Below are 21,968 nucleotides of genomic sequence, written 5' to 3'. Positions count from 1 at the left end.
TCAATGTTAATGTGTGGGAGGGGGGACTATGATCCCAAGAACATGGCCCTTGGAGTGAAATCCTAGTCTTGTTTGCAGTGGTGGCCTAAAACCACTCAACAGTAAAGCTGCCTCCGAAGCCTTCTGTGGGGCTGTCCTGCGGCCACCTTTTGGTCCAGGCATCAACACCTCAAAGTGGCACAAACACAACCAAACTCAGCGGTTTTGCAAATGAGCTGATTTTTCCTTCCTTCTTTCTTTACAGCCACCCACCAGTCAAATTCTTTTCTGTGTTTGCCTTGAGCATCTCTCTCTCACACAGCACCCTCACTAATCTCTCAGTCATGACCTCAGAGCATCACACTTGAATGACCACCGTAGAGTCTTCTTGTGATTCTGTCTACATACCAATGCATGATAAACTTGCCTAAAATACAGTTCTATCAATTTTTTCCCTGTGCCAGATCTGGGCTCCTTATTTTTTACCTTTACCTAATCTACTTTGGTTATCAAGATCCTCCATATTTTGGCCCTGTCCTACCTATGTAAGGTACATATTATTATTTATTCAGGTCTACATGCTGAATCTCTTAGTCTAGTTAGATTAGGGACCTCATAGCATTAATCTGTGAAATTGTTTTCTCATTTAAATACAATATCTAAAATGTTTTCTTCTATATACTTTATCTGCATTGTTTCTGCTTTTGGCATATCCTAATCTTTTGGCCATTCAATTAATATTCCACATAAAACAACATACATATGCCAGTACTGATATATAATTATATTATTTTGCATTTCACTCTCTGTTTCTTGTGCTATGCACAAGTGTTTCCTCTTCAACAAGACTAAATTGCTTCCTGGCTGGCATAACTCAGTGGATTGAGTGCGGGCTGCAAACCAAAGTGTCGCAGGTTCGATCCCCAGTCAGGGTACATGCCTGGGTTGTAGGCCACAACCCCCAGCAACTGCACATTGATGTTTCTCTCTCTCTCTTTCTCCCTCCCTTCCCTCTCTAAAAAAATAAATAAATAAAATCTTAAAAAAAAAAGACTAAATTGCATGAGGGCAGGGAGTTTACATTATTATTATTTTAAAAGATTTTATTTATTTATTTTTTTTTAAGAGAGGGAAGGGAGGGAGAAAGAGAGAGACAAACATCAATGTGCAGTTGCTGGGGGTCGTGGCCTGCAACCTAGGCATGTGCCCTGACTGGGAATTGAACCTGCGACCCTTTGGTTCGCAGCCCATGCTCAATCACTGAGCTACGCCAGCTAGGGCTGGAGTTTACATTATTTTTACCCATTAATCCAACAAACAGTCACTGAGCTCCAGAACTGTGCCAGGCACTGCACTTGGCTTTGGGGTATAGCAAAGGACAAGATAGACATGACCCTGTGAAGCAATGACGTCCCAGTGTGTGTGTGCATGTGCGCAAGTGTGTAGGGGAATAAGATAAAAAATTACACATAATTCTAAGATTAGAAAGTGAGGCAAGCACCGTGAAGTAAAAGTACAGGGTGCAATGAGACCATGATAAAGCTTCATATCTTGAAAGAGTATGCCCCTGAGCTAAGATCAAAAGGATAAAACAGAAACAAATAGGCAAATGTCCAAAGGGCTAAGGAGCCTGGGGCCTTGAAGGAACTGAAGAAAGGCAGATGTCCACCATCCCAGTGGGCAGAGGATGAGCCATATCCGATGAGGCTGCAGAGGTACAGACTAGGTGTAGTTCTCAGCAATGAACCAGGGTCAAGAAGTACATGCTAAGAGAGAGTAAACTTTAAGTGGTCTTTAAGAGTTGTCATGCACAATAGTAAAGGTCATTTCTGAACTTTTGTTATCTGTGTATTTGGAGTTAAGAAAAAAGGCTGAACATGCAAAGCTTAAAAAAAATGAAAACAAGTGTTTAGGATTTTTGTTGGTTTTAAAAAATTCAATAGAAAGGGATGGACCAATGACAAGAATAATATGGACTGTGGTCTACACTACATTACAAATTTGGTGCCAAATGCTTTACATAGGCCACCTAACAGATGGTAATGTATTTCAGTCATTACCACTGTGAGTAGGATTCAAGCCAATGACCCCAGAGGTGAGAGGTTGTACATCCAATTACAAATTTCCACTTTCCTTAAGTGTTAAGATGCCTAAAGCAATATATTGTATTTACATCTAGATGCATTGTATAAACTATATTTGATAAAAGAGATGACTTTACGTTCTCAAATCAAAGAATGCTTACTTAAGTATTTTTTTAATTGAATCCCACTTTAATGCCATCGTATAATCTTTTGGTTAACAGTGCTCATCTTGATTATTCTAACAAAGGGAAACATGGAAATTAATACTTAAGTTGTAGAGCTTATGTCATCTATAAAAATACACATGAAAAAATTCAAAATACATACCTGGGACATCTGTGAAGGTTTCTCCAAGGACAGATACATGGAAATTGAGCCCTAAGTCCTTAAGATGCATTAATATCTTTAAAAAAGTTTCTGGATCTTTATCATGCTCCCTGGAAATAAATACATAGAATATAATTTGTGATACCTTAGGGTATGTGTGAGGAAAAGTGTTTCACTTCTTACAGTATCAATTCCTTCCATGGTCTATTGTTAGGAGAGCCTCTGGCATCCAAGTAGAGATTTCTCCCTATCACCTTTTATTGTAGCATCAGCACTGAGTTTTTTCATAAATATTATTTTTCTGTCATGTATCAAAAACCCAGTCCTACTGAAGTGTTAAGGCTCTGCGGCCTTTTATTAAAGGAAAAATCTATCATGTGTTTCACATTTTTTGGTTAAACTGTAGAAAACCTAGTATAGTTTCTTTGCCTGTAAAACGGTTAATTTCCCACTTAACACAGGTTTTTAACAAAAGACCAGTCTTCATAGGATGACTCTCTACTGATCATGAGAGTACCTGTTACCAAAGTTGCTTTGTGTTTCCATGAGGGTGAATACCATCCTCTGGCATTTACTGAGCCCCGCTGTGCCCACAAGGCAGGCACAATTTAGGAAGTGAGATTACAGACTCTCTCTCTAATCTCTCATTTTAAATAATTGAATGGAGAATAATAAATACATCAAAAGGGGATGGGCCTGAGTCTAAGTCCACTGAGTATTAACTTAGGAGTGGAGGTTAGTCAACACATAAAAGAATGGTAATACATATAATTCTTTCATTTCATGGAGGTTTTGAAAACCATGGATTATTCTTGTTTAGCTTGTCAGTCTTCTTTGTACTAACAGAATGAGAGGCTAAAGGGCACTAAAATTTAAAAAAAAATTCACCAATTCAAGAAATCACATTAAAATGGAATGAGTTATTTTTTATATTCTAAGGTGTGAAAATTCTAGTATTTCTTGTATTTAATTACACTGTTTTAAATTATCTTATTTCAGACAGATGTGGACCAGATGTCTTCAAAATATTTGTTTTTAATTTGTAATTCAGAATTTTAACTTATTTTCTATATTACAGAGAAATAGTTATATATCAGCAATTGAATTTTTCATTTACCAACTAATTATGTAAAATAAATCTGTAAATTGATCAAACTGCGATATGAAATATGAAAATTACATCATTCAGGAAATCTCATGAAAAATGACATCTGCAACCCTAAACGTGTTAATTCACAATTCAGTCAATATTTTCAGTATCAAGAATTAAAACAAATGCATCTTCTGATTAACATTTTAAAATGGCATTTCTGATCTCATGGAATTGTAAATTCTTTTAGAACTGGAATTCAGTAACTATTTTAAGCTCTGTATCTCTGAGCTTGATTTACTTCAAATAATAAAGAATGCAAAGTGCTCTTCCCTTTTGAAGATGATGCAGATTAAATATATGTACCACGGGGAAGTTTTTTTGGATAGTTCTCACACACACCGCTGCTGTGGGCACGAACAAAGACTCAAAACAGTTAGAAAGTGAAGAGTACACCATATGCTATCTCAACCATATCAATCAAATAGTTGCCACTTAATTTGTAGTATGTTCTTTCAGTCTGATTCTCTTGGAAATCCTTAGATGAAAAGAATGGAAACAATATAACATAATATATCTTAACGAGGGAGTAATACTATAGGGAAGGAAATTTAGTCACTCAGTTCTCTAAGTTTTTCATTTTGAATTCCAAAAATTTTGGCTATGGATCCCCAAGAGAGTATCTATTCTAAATATTTCCTGCTAGAGTTTTGTTTATTTGTTTTGTATTAAAGTAAAAGTAGATGTGATTTGGGGTTAGGAAGAGTTTTAATGGGGTAGAAGCTATAGTTCTTAAAAGATTCCAGTGTGTTTTCAAAGCAGCAGGCTTTATGAACCTATATTTTCAGTGTTCCTATATGAGATAAATGCATTACAATCCTACTGTATTTTTAAGATATTTTTTATTGGTGGACAAAAGCTTTCATATTCAATAATTACTCTGCATAAGAACACAAAGGAGATTTGTATGAATCTCCTCTCTTTTTGTTAAAGCTGTAAGATACAGATGAATGTAAGGTGAGATTTTTCTTTCCCCCAAATCTCTGAGAAATAGAACCACTTTGTACTAAAATCCTTATAAAGTTTCCCATAACACCAGGCACCCTCTCAATTACTTTATTTTGAACGAAGTTCTCTTTAGGGAAGTTGCATTAACCTGAAACAGCATCTAATGATGAGAGTTTTGGATGCTTTTAACAGTGAATCTGTACACTGGCTTAAAAAAAAAAAGGAAACAAAGGAATTTAATATATGAGGGGCGACTCCCCCAAAACTGGAATAATCTTCTAGAAAGTGGGCCCCTTGTAGTACAGAGTTCCCCCACTACCTGACTGTTCTAGGAGCCCATCTGTATCCGTGTACCAGCTGGCATTGTTGTGAGAAGCTTTGTTTGGATTCAGTGAATTTTTTTTTGAAGACTCTTTCAATGCATTTGCCCATTTCATAATGGGTGATTTACAAGTACACCTGCCCACACTGCACTGAGTGTTCAGCAGTTTTTGACCAAAACCAGCATGACCCTCAGGCCCCATTCACCCGATCTCATCTTGAGCAACGTTTTGCTGTTTCCCCTGATGAAAACAGTGCTCAAAGGGAAACATTTCGGTGATGTGGAAATGGTGAAACAAAAAAAGGCAGAAGCACTAAGAGGCATCAGAATTGATGAGTTCAAAACCTGTTTTGAGCAGTGGGAAAAAATGTCTTGATGGGTGTGTTACATCAAATGGAGAGTACTCTAAAGGTGACTGAAGTTTAAACATATAAGAATAAATACACATTTTTTATAAATAAATTGTGGGGCTTGGGCCTCCCCTTGTAATACTGAGTTAGTAATTATTTGGGAGATGTGACCTAACAATTCAAAGAGTTGGATCTGTCAAAAACATTTCAAAGATCACTAAAAAACTGATAGTGGTTACTGAAGATCAAGACCAGTAAATGGGTTTTTACAGTTCGGGGAAAGATTCCCAGTGATGGCATCATGGAACCTCACAAGTCTTGGAGCTCACACCCCTCGGACTGAATTCCAGGTGACAAGGATGGCAGCATGCCAGCTGAAAAGGTGGCACCACTCTGAAGTCAGAATCCACTGGAGGGGCTATTGGATTAAAACTGCTTGATGAAATATAAGGGTGGGAAAAGAGCAATACTTCTAAAAATACTCTACATGACGTGTTTTAAAGCATTAGCTATATCGAAATTAGTAGATTGTGTAAGTAGACACCTGACTATGTCTTCTATGTCCCTCAAAGTTTAGTCTATTTATCCAAAAGTTTTTCTCAATTTTCTCTATAGAAAAAAATGGGAATAGCCTAATATTCAGAAATCATGAAAGATGGACACAAGTATTTAGCCCCAGACATAAAACACGGCCAGTGGCAGAGCTCAGTACTTTCTGTGCAGCAAGGAACTCATTCCACATATCCAAAGGACCATCCATGGGTCTTATGCCAGCTCCTATGATATTAACGAGCCCATTTAGCAGAACATGTGAATCTGTATTAACTTCCTTTCTAAGAAATCTAATGTGAAGTTCTCATACTGATGATTTATCATAAAACATTCAAAATAAGATGGGAGACTTACAAAATTATATTAAGTCACCTTGTCTGCCAATAGCTGTCAAAAGTAAACATATGTTTCATAATATATTCAACTCTCTATAAACACTTTGTAGACTTACATGCTCCCTAAACACTCTTCAGCTCTCATTCATTCCTGGTAGGAATATAATTGGAATAATATTTTAGAGGGCAATTTGGTAATGTACATATTTCAACCTTAAAATGTATATAATGTTTGCCCCAGTAATTCCAGTTTAGAAAAGTTACCCTATAAAATAATTGAAGAGGTAGAGGTGCACAGAAATTCATCCAGAGTACATTCATTGCAGGGTTGTTTATAATGGCAACATCTGTAATCAACCAAATGAAGATGATAAAAAATATATTTTGATACATACATATGATATAACACCATGCAGTAACTAAAAATAATGCTGTAGAAGTACAGTTCCTGACATGGAGAATATTCAAGAAATATTGTTAAGTAAAAGGGAAGTGACAGAGTAATATATATTATATGCTCTATTTTGTAAGACAAATGAATGTGTGTGCCCAGAAAAAGTTTGGGATGAACTATACCAAAGTATTAACAGGGTTGATCTCTATACTGCATTATAAATGCTTCTTTTTTATATGCTTTCTATAATTTTTACAAACTTTAAAAAGTATAAATCACTTTAATATTGTAAGGAACCAATTCTAACATTCTGCCATAAAATTGCATTCACAAGATTTTCACTTAACTCTGTAACATTTTCAGTATTTATAGTAGCATAATTCCTCATTTCCTGTGACCCCTCCACATTTGACAGCTGTCCATCAGCAAACTTGTTTCATCACAAAACATTCCAGAACAGCCAGAGTCCAAGCTTCCCAACAATCCTACATTCTTGACTAGGTAAGAATGAAACAGTCTGGCTGGGAACCCAGTCCCCCACAGCCCAACTACAGCAGAAGAGACCAGCACGGAAATATTTCAGGCTTCCTGGAAGCAGCAGATATAGCGAGAACAGCTTTTATTCCCAAATATTATTCAGAACATTTGAAAAGCATAAACTGTTTCCATGTGTTTTTTCTTCTATATCTGTTCTCTCTCTGTGCCTTTTCATTTAGTCTTTTAGAGCTGAATTTCTTCCTATTCCTCACTTAACATTCATTCAGTAAATATTTATTGAGGATTGCTGAGTTCTCCATACTCATCACTTGTACTCAACTGCTACCCTTTCCCATTTTCCCACACAACTTTATACCTGGGTAGAAAGCTGGCTTTTTACAGATGCTATCACTTTCCTGGCAGCATGTCACTCTGGGTTGAGAGTTCCATGAGGAAAACATAAGCAATGTCTGTTTCGTTCATTACCAAGTAATCAGTGGCTTGAGTGGCAGACATGACTTACATTCATCAATAACTGGCTCTTTTCTCATTTTTGTCAAACAGAGGACTCCACTTTTTCCCTCTTGAAGCAGAGGAGGCCACAGGGGTAGTTCTGACCAATGGGTCACAAGCTGATTGTTGAGTGTCACTTCCAGGTAGAAATATCTAAGAGCAGTTCCGGATAGCCGTCTGTGCAACAGTCATCCCTACAGAAGTCTTGCTTTGACCTAAGATGGTCAGAGAGTGAGGCAGTCTGGATTGCTGCATTGAGGCGAGTTTCCCTGGAAAACTACCCAGACATGCAGCAGACTTTGAGTTAGTAAAAGAAGGAAACTTTTGTTTTATTTAAGCAACTGAGATTTTTTTTGGAGGAGGTCTTCATTATAGCAGCATAATGTGGCCTAGGCTGACTAATATTTTCTGTGGCACAAAATGGGCTGCTCTAAAATATTTGTTGAATAAATAAAGGTGTCACAAAAACGAATTGCATTTATAGATCTTCTACTATATTTAAAATTCCATGTCAGGCACCTGATCATAATCTTACTGAAGTCTCTTAACCACGGATCACAAAAATAAATTATTTCTTTATCTAAGATCACAGAGGAGAAATTAAGTCTGTATTTGAAATCATGTGTTATCACTCCACAGTCATACTTTTTCTTCAATATAGTTTTGACCTTTTTCTTTCTTTCTTCCAAATTATAATGAGAACAAAAATAACTGGTACCTTCAGCCCATAGTTTCATCTTCAGACCATCAAGTTATGAACATTTCTTAGATTCTCCTTATGTGAGGTTAAAACCCATTATATAAAATAATAAGAATATGGAAAAGTAATAGGGAATTATGACCTCTGCAGTACTATGGTTACAAACTTCTTCACCTTTCTGATGCCCTGCAAACCTCCATCTTAACTTCCTTATTATGAAGTTCTGCTTTACTTCCAAGTTTAGAAACGTGTTCCTTACTCAAAAACACAAGACTTCTATTTACCATCCCGGTTAGCTGTTATGATCATTTATTATTACTCATAAACTTTTCAGTCTCTTCTACATGCCTGACATACCAACAGTTTTGGTTTCCTCCATATGTGCTGCTTCTGCTTCTTACCTGGGGCTTCATTTGGACTTCAGCCAATAGTCTTATTAACCACCAGCTTCTCAGCTTCCCTCCCCGCCCCTGTCAGTGCCTCTCTTTCTCTAACTTTACTAGCCCTCTCCACCATCATCTACTTATAGGTGATCAGGACTAAGACTATTTACTATGGCTTTCTCTCATTTTCTTCATCTTTGATATTTGTGGTGTTTTAATATTTTAGAAATGTAACCAATTCCTTCCACCCTCCCCTCCACCTCCAACATATTCAAGATGCTAAGAAGTTTTATGTTCATTGCTTTAGGAAAGGCATGGAAACAGCACCCCTCCCTCTGCCTAGCCCCCAAACGTGACCAGAAAGAGCTCCAGTATTCTTAGTTGATTACAAAAATAAAAAACCTTTGTAGAAATTGTGAGGATTTCAGACAGGTACAAGTAGTTAAGAAAAATGCCACGAGACTGTAGCATACTTCCTCCCACCCTGGTTTCACCATTCCACCTCTGGTTGGAAACACAAAGGACTGATGGTGGGGAGCTGAGCAGAACAGGACTCTGAGCATCCCAGAGGCCATGCACAGTGCTTCCCAGGTTAGCAGCCTGGGGAAGAACCCTGATTCCAGAGTGAACATCTGACTACATCTAGACAGACAGTACTGGGGAGACCGTATTTGTGCAAGATTCTTGAGTTATGGTAGTCATAAAAGTGGAAGTCATGATTTCGGTGAATGTCATGGAAGAATCACAAAGCAACTGGCAGACAGAAGCAAGGGATCCCTCACCAGTAACCTATGAGGGATGGAGACCAGGAAGATGGAAGACAGAGAATCTTGAACTGCCTGTGCTTTCTATCACCATGTTGGAATGGTCTATTGCAGAGAAATTAAGATATAGAAAAATAAAATTCTGATTTATGCATATCAGGGTTTCATGCCATCTGCATATTTATATCATCTTTCCTTATAGCAGAGGGAGAGATGCCTTTCAAAATTCAAAGTCTATTAGAGCTCTAGATTTTCTACCTTGCTTCCCTTTGAGAGATCTGTGTTATCATACTCAGTTTCCTTCCTAAAGCCCGTTCCTACTCCACATTTTCTTCATTTATATATTTGGCATTTTAAATCATCCCTTTTACCTGACAACATTTATTGATGCAGTAGTTCCAACAATGCACTCTGTCTAGTTGACTTGTCACAGGGCATCTTAGAGCATTAGCTGTGTCCCTCTTTACTCCTGTGTTTTTGTTCCTACATCTCTGTGCCCATTCTCCCATTTGTCCATTCTCTTGGATCAAAGTGCTCCCAACACCACCAGTTTCCAAATCTGCTCCACTCATCCTCATGAATTTTACAGTTTCTCCAACTTTGACATCACTGTCCACACTCAACTTTCCTAGAAAGGACATTTGCTTGGCTTCCAAGTAGTGCAATCAGACTATAACTTAATGACCTTCTCCCCAATTTTATCTTCCCACTCATTCCATACCAAAGGCCACCCAGGAAAAACCATATTTGACGAGTCATTTTTTCCACTAGGTCTCACGACATGATTTGTTTTTAAATCTCCCCACTGCTAAAAGCTCAGACCCCCCAAGTTGTTTCTCTTCAGCGATGATTTCAACTCTCCCTGGATATTGAACACAGTAATTTCATTCAGTTAACTTGCCAGTGAGCTCTCTTCCTCTGCTATCCTGGTCAGGAAGCTGTAGACATCCGTGCCTCAAAGAACTGGTAGGCTAGGAAGTGTCTTAATTAAGATAAATTGGGTCTCCCCCCGCCCTTGAGAAGTTACTTAAGCAGCAGCCACCACTCCACATATTTTAAACCATCATAATGTAATTACTTCCTCTTAGACCTGGAGGTTCTTTGAAACAACTCTTTCCCTTCCCCAGCACATTATTGTCTATTCCCTCAGTAATAATCTCCCCACTGAATGTGGTGATTGGGGCTATAATGTGAAACTAACTAATCACTTAGATTTTCTTTTAGATTACAATATTTCCCTCTAAGGGATATGTAGAAATACACTCAAAACTGCTTGTTAGTTATCCTGAGAGCTACCCCTCTAGTCCACTTCTTATAGTTAGAAACTTCTCCAAGGGCTCATCTAGGAAATTCTCTGATGCCCCTGAGAATTGTGTTTCCACCTCTTGGAGAGAAAGATGTATGATTCTTATTTCCTGTTTTACTCTGACTGCCAGGAAGCTTACATTCAGGTTTTAAAGTGCTCAATCTCAGCAACTATCAGATGGAAATAATAATACTGAAAAATACTGTAACATAAATTAAAAAATAAACAACACTTCATTGGAAGGGATCAACAGGAGGGGATTTACCCAGCATGAACAACAGAGAGAAAAATAGAAAAAAAATAAAGAAATAAAAAAGATCTGAACCTCAGGGAGCTGTGAGATAAAACAGAAGATCAAACTTTATATCATCAGAGTCCCCAAGGGGACTCTGTATTTCTTATAACTGCATGGGATGGTACAATATAAATTGAAATACAAATTTGTATTATTTCAATACAAAGTTCTATTGTAAAAAATACACACCCATTGTAATAAACTACAAATAATTCAGAAATATATGAAGATTGACAACCCTGTTCCTCACCCCTCCTGATTCTACTCAGATGACACCACTACCAACAGCTGTTTGGTGGGTAGGCTTCCAGAGCTATTTCTATGCATATGCAAACATGTAGACTTGTGTGCTTGTATTTTTAAACATACTCTCTTTACTCCATTTAAATAGGACATCGGTACCAGTCATTTTGCATTTTCCACTCTCACTAAGTATGTAATAGACATCTATGTACATCAGTGCATAGAGATATTTCATTTTTAATGGTTACATAATATTTCATAATTTTAAAGTAAATTCTCCTACTAATGCAAATTTGTTTCCAATTTTTGATGTTTCAAATAATACTAAAAGTGACATCAAGCTCTCTTTATAATCTTAAAATTTCTCTTTTGTAGAAGTCTTAATCTATTCTTATTTTTACTCCTATCTTGCAAATGTAGCCACTCCAAATCTCTACCCAAGGCCCTCTCCCTGCTTCGTATAGCATTCACCTTCCTTTTGGAACTATCCTACTTTCAAAATTTACGTACTCACTTCTCTATAATTTGCAACAGGGCAGAGCTCATGTCTTTGCTTGCCCTGTATTCCCCATGTCTACAATGAGGATCTTCACAGAGTGTAAAAAATTATTAAATTGGGCCCTCGACTTCCGGTCAAGATGGAGGCATGGGTGGACGCACTGTACCTCCACGCACAACCAAGATTGGAACAACAACAATTTAGAGGCAGAATAACATCCAGAACTGATAGGAAATTTATCTGAATGGAAGTCAGACAGCCAAAGAAGTTGAAATAGACCCGTTCATCCAGACTGGTAGGAGGGGCGGAGAGGAGCAGCCAGGTGCAGGTAGAGGCACGGAGAGTGGAGAGAGTTGGGTGCATAAGGCATCCGGAGGCACGTAAGGCATCTGGGGGCACAAGATCCCAGCGGGTGGATCCTGAGTACACAAGCAGCAGCTGGCAGACCCAGTGAGGCGGCGATTGTGGAGCAGGGCAGAGCGCACAACCCAGGATCCCAGAGAAGGGACTGAGGTCCCACAGAGAATGGAGCTACCGCCATTGTTCCCTCTCAACCCCGCCCCCACATACAACGTCACAGTCCAGCGAATGGGGTGCCTAGCCATGGTGAACACCTAAGGCGCCACCCCTCACCCTAACAGGAGCAACCAGACCAAAAAAAAGGAGAGAGATGGCTCAAACAGAAGAACAAATCAATGCCCCAGAAATCATCCTTTTAAGCGACCAAGAGATAACCAACCTATCAGATGCACAGTTCAAAACACTGGTGATCAGGATGCTCACAGAATTGGCTGATTTTGGGCACAAATTAGATGAAAAAATGAAGGCTATGCTAAGTGAAATGAAGGAAAATGCACAGGGAACCAATAATGATGGGAAGGAAACTGGGACTCACAACAATAGAGTGGACCAGAAGGAAGAAAGAAACAACCAAACAGGAAAGAATGGAGAAATAAGAATTCAAAAAAACAAGGAGATGCTTAGGAACCTCCAGGACATCTTTAAATGTTCCAACATCTGAATTATAGGGGTACCAGAAGGGGAAGAGGAAGAGCAACAGATTGAAAACCTATTTGAACAAATAATAAAGGGGAACTTCCCCATTCTAGCAAAGGAAATAGATTTGCAGGAAGTCCAGGAAGCTCAGAGTCCCAAAGAAGCTGGACCCAAGGAGGAACACACCAAGGCACATCATAATTACATTAGCCAAGGTAAAAATGAAGGAGGGAATCCTAGAAGCAGCAAGAGATAAGGGGACAGTCACCTACAAAGGAGTTCCCATCAGACTGTCAGCTGATTTCTCAAAAGAGACCTTGCAGGCAAGAAGGGGCTGGAAAGAAGTATTCCAAGTCCTGAAAGACAAGGACCTGTATCCCAGATTGCTCTACCCAGCAAATCTTTCATTTAGAATGGAAGGGCAGATAAAGTGCTTCTCAGATAAGGTCAAGTTAAAGGAGTTCATCATCACCAAGCCCTTATTTTATGAAATGTTAAAGGGACTTATCTAAGAAAAGAAGATAAAAAAACATGTATAGTAAAAGGACAGCAAACTCACAATTATTAACAACCACACCTGAAGCAAAACCAAGAGAAACTAAGCAAACAACTAGAACAGGAACAGAACCAGAGAAATGGAGATCACATGGAGGGTTAGCAACAGGGCAGTGGGAGGAGGAGAGAGAGGGAAAAGGGACAGAGAATAAGTAGCATAGATTGTAGGCTGAAAATAGATAGGGGGAGGGTAAGAATAATATGGGAAATGTAGAAGCTAAAGAACTTATGACTCATGGACATGAACTAAAGGGGGAAAGGTGGGTGGGAAAGGGTGTACAGGGTGGAGGGGAGTGAAGGGGGGGAATGGGACAACTGTAATAGCATAATCAATGAAATATATTAAAAAAGTAAAAAATAAAAAAGTTATTGAGTTGACTCTAAACCTACATCATTTCCTGTGAATCTACTTTTTTATCCCCTCCTACTGTCAATCATTACTTTACTCTCTATATAACCAGATGGATATATATATCCATATATATATATGGATATATATATATATGGATATATACATATATATATATATAACCTTCCAATGACAACTCATCTACAATCTTTGACTTAAAGACTAACCTGCTGCCTCATCCAACACAGCATTACTGGCCATGCTCCTCTCTAGTGCCCACATGTCCTTATTCTCCCAGTATCCCAGGATCCCAAGTCTGACAGACACATTTCTGAACATGGAGGCTCCTTCCAAATTTGTCCCATCAATCAACTTATTACCAACCTTGCCATTTCTTCCTATTCAAATAGTTGAAGATTTGCTTGATAATCTCCATTTTCATAGCTCAATGTTATCACTTCATTCCTGACAACACCACTGAGCTTCACTCCCCCTCTGCTAATTCAGCTTCCAAGAAACTGTTACATCATCCTCTTTAACATGATTTGCTTTACATATCTCTCTCCTAAATGTTGCTAACTAGAAACCATTAAATTGAAAATAAGCTGGCCAATTCAACATTCAAATATGCATTTTCATCAATCATTTGCCCCCACTAGTCCCCCAAATGAGTGTTGATACTCATATTCATTTTCATCCTCTGCTTTTCTCTCCACTGTTTTCAATCTGCAGCTCTTGAGCCTACAATTGTGGAAGCTGGAACAAATCCTCCTTGCCTCTCTGCCACTCCTAGTCCATTATCTCCGTCACTGACTTTGAATTCATTGTGACCGGTCATCACCCCTGTGATATCCTATCTCACTCCGAATCACTTCTGCACTAATGTTCATAAGCTACTGATGATGTCATGAATATGCTCTTTTACATTGCTTCATATTTATTTGTATGTAGTCCCCACATAATTATTCAGAAAGCTCCACAATATCAGAGAAATCTTTTGACTCCAGAAGTTAGTGGATACTCAGAGTGTGACTGTGGAATGAATGAATGATGGTTCTGGCATGGCCCCATAGAATCAGTTAGATATTTAAAACTCCAGTAGGATATGTGTATGAAATGACATGAAGTATCATGTTTTTTTAAAATAGAGAATTAACCATGGCCTAGATTATTAGATGCCTTTCATTGAAATGGATTTCAATTCTTAATAACAGGTTTTCATATTCAGTTGTGCACATTTTGTCACATCTAGAAATGACAAGGACTTAAATCATGTAGGAAAGAATCATAATTTGAAGAAGGAAAATCCATTCCAAAATTTCCTTTTGATTTAAAAATGTTAAAAATAGAAATGGACAAGCGATTTATAAGAAATCTTACCAATGGAAGAAAAATGCTAAAAATTCTGTCCATTTTACATACTATATCTTGTTTCTAGACCCAAGTGAGACTGCCGTGTTTTTTGGCTGACACAGAGATCTCCTAGAAGAGACAGCCTCCCTTAGTCAGCAGCAACTGCTGCACGCACCAGATTGTCATGGCGACGACTGGGGAAAAGGAGGAGCACAATATGGAATGTCTGTTCTATAAAGACCTGCGCAAAGGATGTGTTCTTCTTGTTACATATGTTGTATTTTTTCATTTTATAAACAGTATTAATTATGTATTTCTTCTTTTCTACTACATTCTTATAAATGGAATAAATCTGTATTATTCTACTTAATCCTTTTCACATAATATGTACAAAAATTTCAGTCCCAAATCTTGTTACTACAGTCTTTCGTTGCTCATTTAAAGTTATTAAGATCTACTCATATTAGTTACCAAAGGTAGACTATTCATATTGAAAAAAATAAAAGATTCTGAATATTGTAATAACATCACATGCTATAAATTTACTATATCACTTAAGAAAAGGTTCTTCAGAATGAGAAGACTCATGAACCAAAATCTTAATTAAATATGCTTACTGCCAGTAGGTATCAGAATAATTTATTTCTGGTAAAGGTTGAATAACAAAATAGTCAACTGTACTAGACAGTGTAATTGGTGAGAGATTATTGTGATTAATTACTTTCCTTTAGAAATTCTGTAAACCCCCCAAAAGAAAAGCTTATTGAATGCTAATAACAATCAATCCATTTACGATTGTAGTTCTAAAGGTGAGCATTATCAGAATATGTGAAGGAAAATAGCTTACATGGTCAATATACCCTAGTAAAAAAAGATTAAAATCTTAGTTATGATATTTAGTAACTGTAATCCAGGGCAAACTATCAAACCAGTCTGAGATTTAATTTCCTCATCAGTAACAATCTGGCTAATAACACTCAGTTCAAAGAGGTGTTGAGGGGATTAAGTGAAATGATGAATATGAAACTATTTGTAGTGTTTGGCAAACAGAAAATATATACTAAAGGATGGCCATTACTATTGTTATAATAATTATTACAATCATTGTTTTCTTTTTCATTTATAGAAATGAGAATTTAAGATGATTATACTGAGTTTAATAGTCACCATAACTGGATAAAAAATAAAGTTTGCTAATACTTTACAATCAGTTATAGTAAGCAGAATGTGCCATTGTTTAGTGTCTAATGTTTACCTTGACAGTTGTAAAGAAAGGCATATAAAGTGGCAACTATTACATATGCAAATAACATAGTAAGAACTCAATATATGGCAGTTATTTTTCCACAGCAGAGTTACAAATATGGTTTGAAGTAAAATGTGTTTATGTGTAAAGGCACATCTGTAATTGAATTTTTCTTCTCAGCATTCTAGTCTTAATCCTGTCAAATGCCACAGTTAGCCCAGTCACCTTCACATCCATAATCAGTCCCTTCACCAACTTCTCATTGTTACCCAAATGTGCCATTCCTTTCTTGATAGAGTTCAGATACTCACCTTTTCTTCCCAGAACTAATATAACATCATACCAAATCACCTTTGTATAATAATTACAACTGAAGTTGGGGGAGTAAATTGTCATTTCTCCCTTTCTCCTCTTGGAAATTATCCAAAAGCAACAGGAGTTCTAGAAACAGAGCACAAACATAATCTTCCACAACAAAGATATCGAAAGCCATGAACCACACAACAGGTGGAAAGCTGCCCAAAATGATGAAGTTCAAACAGAGGTACAGGTGGCAGCAGCAAGAGGATTCTCAGAGGGGGCAGGCAGAAGGACTTCTCCAAGGTGAAGAGTGTGCCTGTGTGTGAGGCCCAAAATCCCTCCATTGCAAAACCTCAGTGGGTTTTGTGTACTGGTGATGCTGATTCCCTGTGCCTGGGTCAGTCTTGGGAAGCACAGAATAAAGTGCTAGGTAAGAGATCAGACAGAAGGCATTTTTGCAAGAAGTAGTCCATTTGATAAACATCGTGTCTGGGTGGATTACAGAAGTACATTGGCTGGTACACATGAAATCATTTTTTTCTGACTCTGTAATTCATTAATTTTCATAAATTAGAATGGCACTGTATGTTGAATTTCCCATAAACATCCTAAAACAAAGGTAACCTTTTACAAAAGGTAAATATTTAAAAAAAAAACAACCCTGCTTCTTTTGCTTTAGACTCAAATTTCAAGGCAATATTTTTTATTAAAAAAAAATGGAACCTGAGACTTCCAGCCAAGATGGAGGTGTAGGTAGACACACTGTGCTTCCTCCCACAACCACAATAAGGTCAACAACAATTTACAAACAATATAACAACCAGATCGGACAGAAAATTGAACTGTATGGAAGTCGGACAACCAAGGAGTTAAAATACACACATTCATCGAGACCATGAGGAAGGGCGGGGTCGGGCAGCCAGGCAGAGAGGGGTCGTGGCACAAAGAGCGGTAGCACCAAGTAAGGTGGTATGTAAGGCATCCCTGGGGCAAGATGGCAGTGGGCGGACGCTGGGCACGCAGGCGGCTGGCAGACCCAGCAAGGCAGTGACTGTGAAGTGAGGTACTGTGCCCAAGGTGCCTGGCTGTTGGGTGATCCCACACTCACATGCAGATAAACCAGGCAAAATTGAGCAGTAAGACAGACCACGCAACCCAGGGCCCCAGCCCCGGGAAATAGAGCCCCGGGGCATTGATTGAAAACACCTGTGGGGGTTGAGGCCCAGGCAGAGACTTCCAGCCTCACAGGAGAGCTCATTGGAAAGACCCACAGGGTCCTAGGATGTGCACAGGCCCACCTGCAGGGGAGTCATCACCAGAAAGGCCCAGTTTGCTTGGGGTAAGTGGCAGCAGAAGGGACTGAAATCTGACGGAGAGAGGAGCAAGCACCATTGTTCCCTCTTGGACCCCGCCACCACATACAGTGTCACAACCCAGTGACTGGCGTGCCCCGCCCTGGTGAACACCTAAGGTTCCACCCCTCACACAAAACAGGCACGACCAGACATCCCCCCAACCGCCACCCCCCCAAAATGGCCTGAATAGAAGATCAGCTCAAAGCTCCAGAGCAAATAAAACTAAGTGACTAAGAGATAGCCAACCTATCAGATGCACAGTTCAAAACACTGGTGATCAGGATGCTCACAGAATTGGCTGATTTTGGGCACAAATTAGATGAAAAAATGAAGGCTATGCTAAGTGAAATGAAGGAAAATGCACAGGGAACCAATAGTAATGAGAAGGAAACTTGGACTCACAACAATAGAGTGGACCAGAAGGAAGAAAGAAACAACCAAACAAACAGAAAAGAATGAAGAAACAAGAATTCAAAAACACGAGGAGACACTTAGGAACCTCCAGGACATCTTTAAATGTTCCAACATCCGAATTATAGGGGTACCAGAAGGGGAAGAGGAAGAGCAACAGATTGAAAACCTATTTGAACAAATAATAAAGGGGAACTTCCCCATTCTAGCAAAGGAAATAGATTTGCAGGAAGTCCAGGAAGCTCAGAGTCCCAAAGAAGCTGGACCCAAGGAGGAACACACCAAGGCACATCATAATTACATTAGCCAAGGTAAAAATGAAGGAGGGAATCCTAGAAGCAGCAAGAGATAAGGGGACAGTCACCTACAAAGGAGTTCCCATCAGACTGTCAGCTGATTTCTCAAAAGAGACCTTGCAGGCAAGAAGGGGCTGGAAAGAAGTATTCCAAGTCCTGAAAGACAAGGACCTGTATCCCAGATTGCTCTACCCAGCAAATCTTTCATTTAGAATGGAAGGGCAGATAAGGTGTTTCTCAGATAAGGTCAAGTTAAAGGAGTTCATCATCACCAAGCCCTTATTTTATGAAATGTTAAAGGGACTTATCTAAGAAAAGAAGATAAAAAAACATGTATAGTAAAAGGACAGCAAACTCACAATTATTAACAACCACACCTGAAGCAAAACCAAGAGAAACTAAGCAAACAACTAGAACAGGAACAGAACCAGAGAAATGGAGATCACATGGAGGGTTAGCAACAGGGGAGTGGGAGGAGGAGAGAGAGGGAAAAGGGACAGAGAATAAGTAGCATAGATGGTAGGCAGAAAATAGACAGGGGGAGGGTAAGAATAGTATGGGAAATGTAGAAGCTAAAGAACTTATGACTCATGGACATGAACTAAAGGGGGGAATGTGGTTGGGAGAGGGTATGCAGGGTGGAGGGGAATGAAGGGGGGAAATGGGACAACTGTAATAGCATAATCAATAAAATATATTTAAAACATAAAAATAAATAAAAAGAAAAAAATGGAATCTATGTCACACTTTCTAAATGAGAACTTACCCAAAGATTCAGTATTATGTGTATATTCATTTGTGACACTATTTTCATTAGGAAAAAGTCCATATGTATTCTAGAGAGCAGTGTGTATTAGAGGAGCAGAAGTAAAGAATTATTATTTGATTTTTTGGAGGACTTTCTTGAATATTTTAATTTTGTATTATATTCCTATATTTTGAATACTTTTGACAGTTATTTAAACTTAAAAGTTACTTTATATATTAGGATATTCTAGATTTGGAAGTATTAAAACGGGGTACAATTTCAACCATTTAAATCCAAGAAGGAAACTAGTGGTTTAATATCTTTATTGCATTTATAGGACAGATTGATAATACACGCCTCTTATTGAGCATTTCCATCTGTAAACTGGATTCACAAAATACAATGCTTGAGGAGAGATTATATAAGGGTCTTTACTTGAATGTTAATTACCTCAAGGAAAGATGCTAGGTAGACAAGTTTTATATTTGAAATAATATACAACAAAACATTGTGGTTGGGTCCATTTAATTGGTACTATTTTTTACAGTGTATTAACTAACGTATAAAAAAATCAGGAAAACCACAAATTCTCTTATCAAGGGTAAGTTTCTGGCCTTAGGATAGAAATATCTAACGTTAGAAATTTATTCAATAAAGGGGAACTGAGTGCCCTTGTGTGCCAGCCAGAACTTGTACATGTAGCTCTGAGACGCAAATAGGATTGATAACAGCAGGAGATCCAACTCTCAAGGAGTCCAAGTTCTATTCATATTTCTCTAGTCAGATTGTTCCCCCTGTGCTATATGATCTGAGGGATAAGATGGAAAGTCCATTGCCCCAGACCTCTTCCATGGCTATTAGCACCCGAAGTTCCTTAAGGCTGAAGCCTTTTATACATCTTAGCAGTACAATTTAAACAAGGTACTTTGGTCATAGTACATATGTACTAAATATTATTTCATGGACTGATGGTTAGATAAGTGAAAATTCCTGTTTTGGGTTTCATTTTGGAAAAGCAGGTAAACAAGACACCTTTTTAAAATGTAAATACCCTAGGGGAGATAAGACATTAGTTATTAGCAAGACTTGATATGGTAGTGTGATTTAATTTAAAAGCATGTGTGTCTACTCATGCGTATCTTGTATTCTTTTGGGATCAAACTATTGGAACACCACTAAGAAGGTAAATTCACATGGTTAAAGTAGGACTGTCTAAAGGATAAGACTTTGAAATATGGAGAATGTACAGGGAGGGTGAGAACTGTGTGAAATATCAAACAAAAGGAAGTTCTGGGTGCCTGGGCAAGAGCTGAAAGGCTTGGGCTAGCAGGAAGGTATTACCTGTAAATAGTATGTAAAACTGAGAAGGGCAGTGCCTCCTATGAAACTTCACCCATTTCACATTTCCTGGAGGCTGGCTCTTAAAGTAAGAACTGAGTCTGCGACAGGTGCTTTTAAGGTGGCCTCCGGGTCAGGAGGTCTGCGCTCTGGTACAAGAGAAAACCAGAGCTTTCTCTGATCTTGGTTAGGGCTGGGGACATCAAGCTGCCACCCACAACTTCGCTCCAAAACACAAGGGAGCGTGTCCACTAGACCCTTGGCCTCAATTTTTGAGTGACAAAGGGAAACACTCTTGCCAGTTCTGGCGGACTCTCCCTGGGCTCCCAGAGTACAGGTGCACACTCGGTTTAGTTCGGTGATCTTTCTTGCAACTTGTGTGGCTCAAGAACTGAGAAGTCATGTGTCTAATGGGATCCCTCTTTCAATTATCTTCACTTCCTCAGTGAAGCCTTGCCTCACTTTTCCAGGCAGAATGAGTTGCTCCCTCTTTTGGGTTTTCACTTATTATGTTGTACTGCAATTATCTGGGAGCTCTCTGAGGCAGGGGTCTCAAAAGAAGCCCTATCAATACATGTGTAGAAGGATAATATTTGAAGTATTAATCAATGTACTTAATGGACTTCCTCCCTTGGCATTTCTTACTTTGCAAATCCTCTCCTCCCCAGTGCAGCCCCCCTCCCTGGCATTGGGAGCAAGGATATGCTATACTCTTTGAGCTTAAGGTAAGGTTATTAAACAGTAATGCAAAAAGAAGGCAAAACAAATACTTAATTCTTGATTTTACATTAACATTCCGATGCTGAGGTCTAAACAACAGTTTTGGAGAATAATACTAAGTAGGTTTTTCTCAACACACTCTTTACTCACAACCTTCCTTTCCCCTACCCACCAAACTGCTGGAAAAAAAAGAAAAAAAAAATCTGTGGGCAGGGGGAGGCAAGTTAGAGAGGCCAGAGATATTCATAAGGAGATGTCCAAGGCTGAGAATTAGGAGAAACAGGGCCATAGAGAGACAGTTAGATGGCAGAATGACCCTGGTCTTTTGCTTTTTCTTCTAGAACCCAGAGAGCAGCAGCTTTGCAGGGGCTACTGTGGCCAGCAGGGTTGAGATCCACTGAGGAAAATAAATCACTTATGTCAGGAGGACTGAAAGCAAGTTTGCTGAGTTTTCTGAGGTTAAAAAGCAGCATGGGAGAGCAAAGAATTTTCCAGAGGCCCTGAGTGAGATGAAGCTACCTGACAGAGGCAGTGTGCAGGTGGGATTCCATCAGGCTGAGGGGCCCCTGCAGTGCACACTGGCGTGAACAACGAAGTGTGTCAACAGATGGGAACTCAATGCAGTAGATGCCAGTTCTGTGAGGTGATCACTAAGAACTAGACAAGACAATATTCTTTTC

The 21,968-nt window shown here is 38.7% G+C and overlaps 1 protein-coding gene across 11 annotated transcripts in view; it reads right to left on the bottom strand.

Annotated features, from left to right (window-relative positions):
- Nucleotides 1-21,968, bottom strand: part of GTDC1 (glycosyltransferase like domain containing 1) — a 379,309-nt gene that overhangs the window by 23,311 nt on the left and 334,030 nt on the right. For all 11 annotated transcript variants that reach the window (XM_045839087.1, XM_045839010.1, XM_045839173.1 and 8 more), the window contains one exon: nucleotides 2,391-2,500. In XM_045839087.1, coding sequence (XP_045695043.1) covers nucleotides 2,391-2,500 — 110 coding nt within the window. The remainder of the gene's footprint in view (nucleotides 1-2,390; nucleotides 2,501-21,968) is intronic.

Source organism: Phyllostomus hastatus, unplaced genomic scaffold (genome assembly GCF_019186645.2).
Source record: "Phyllostomus hastatus isolate PE091 unplaced genomic scaffold, TTU_PhHast_1.1 phas_contig_1, whole genome shotgun sequence".
Classification (NCBI taxonomy): Eukaryota; Metazoa; Chordata; class Mammalia; order Chiroptera; family Phyllostomidae; genus Phyllostomus; species Phyllostomus hastatus.
This window is presented reverse-complemented; position numbering and strand designations above follow the sequence as displayed.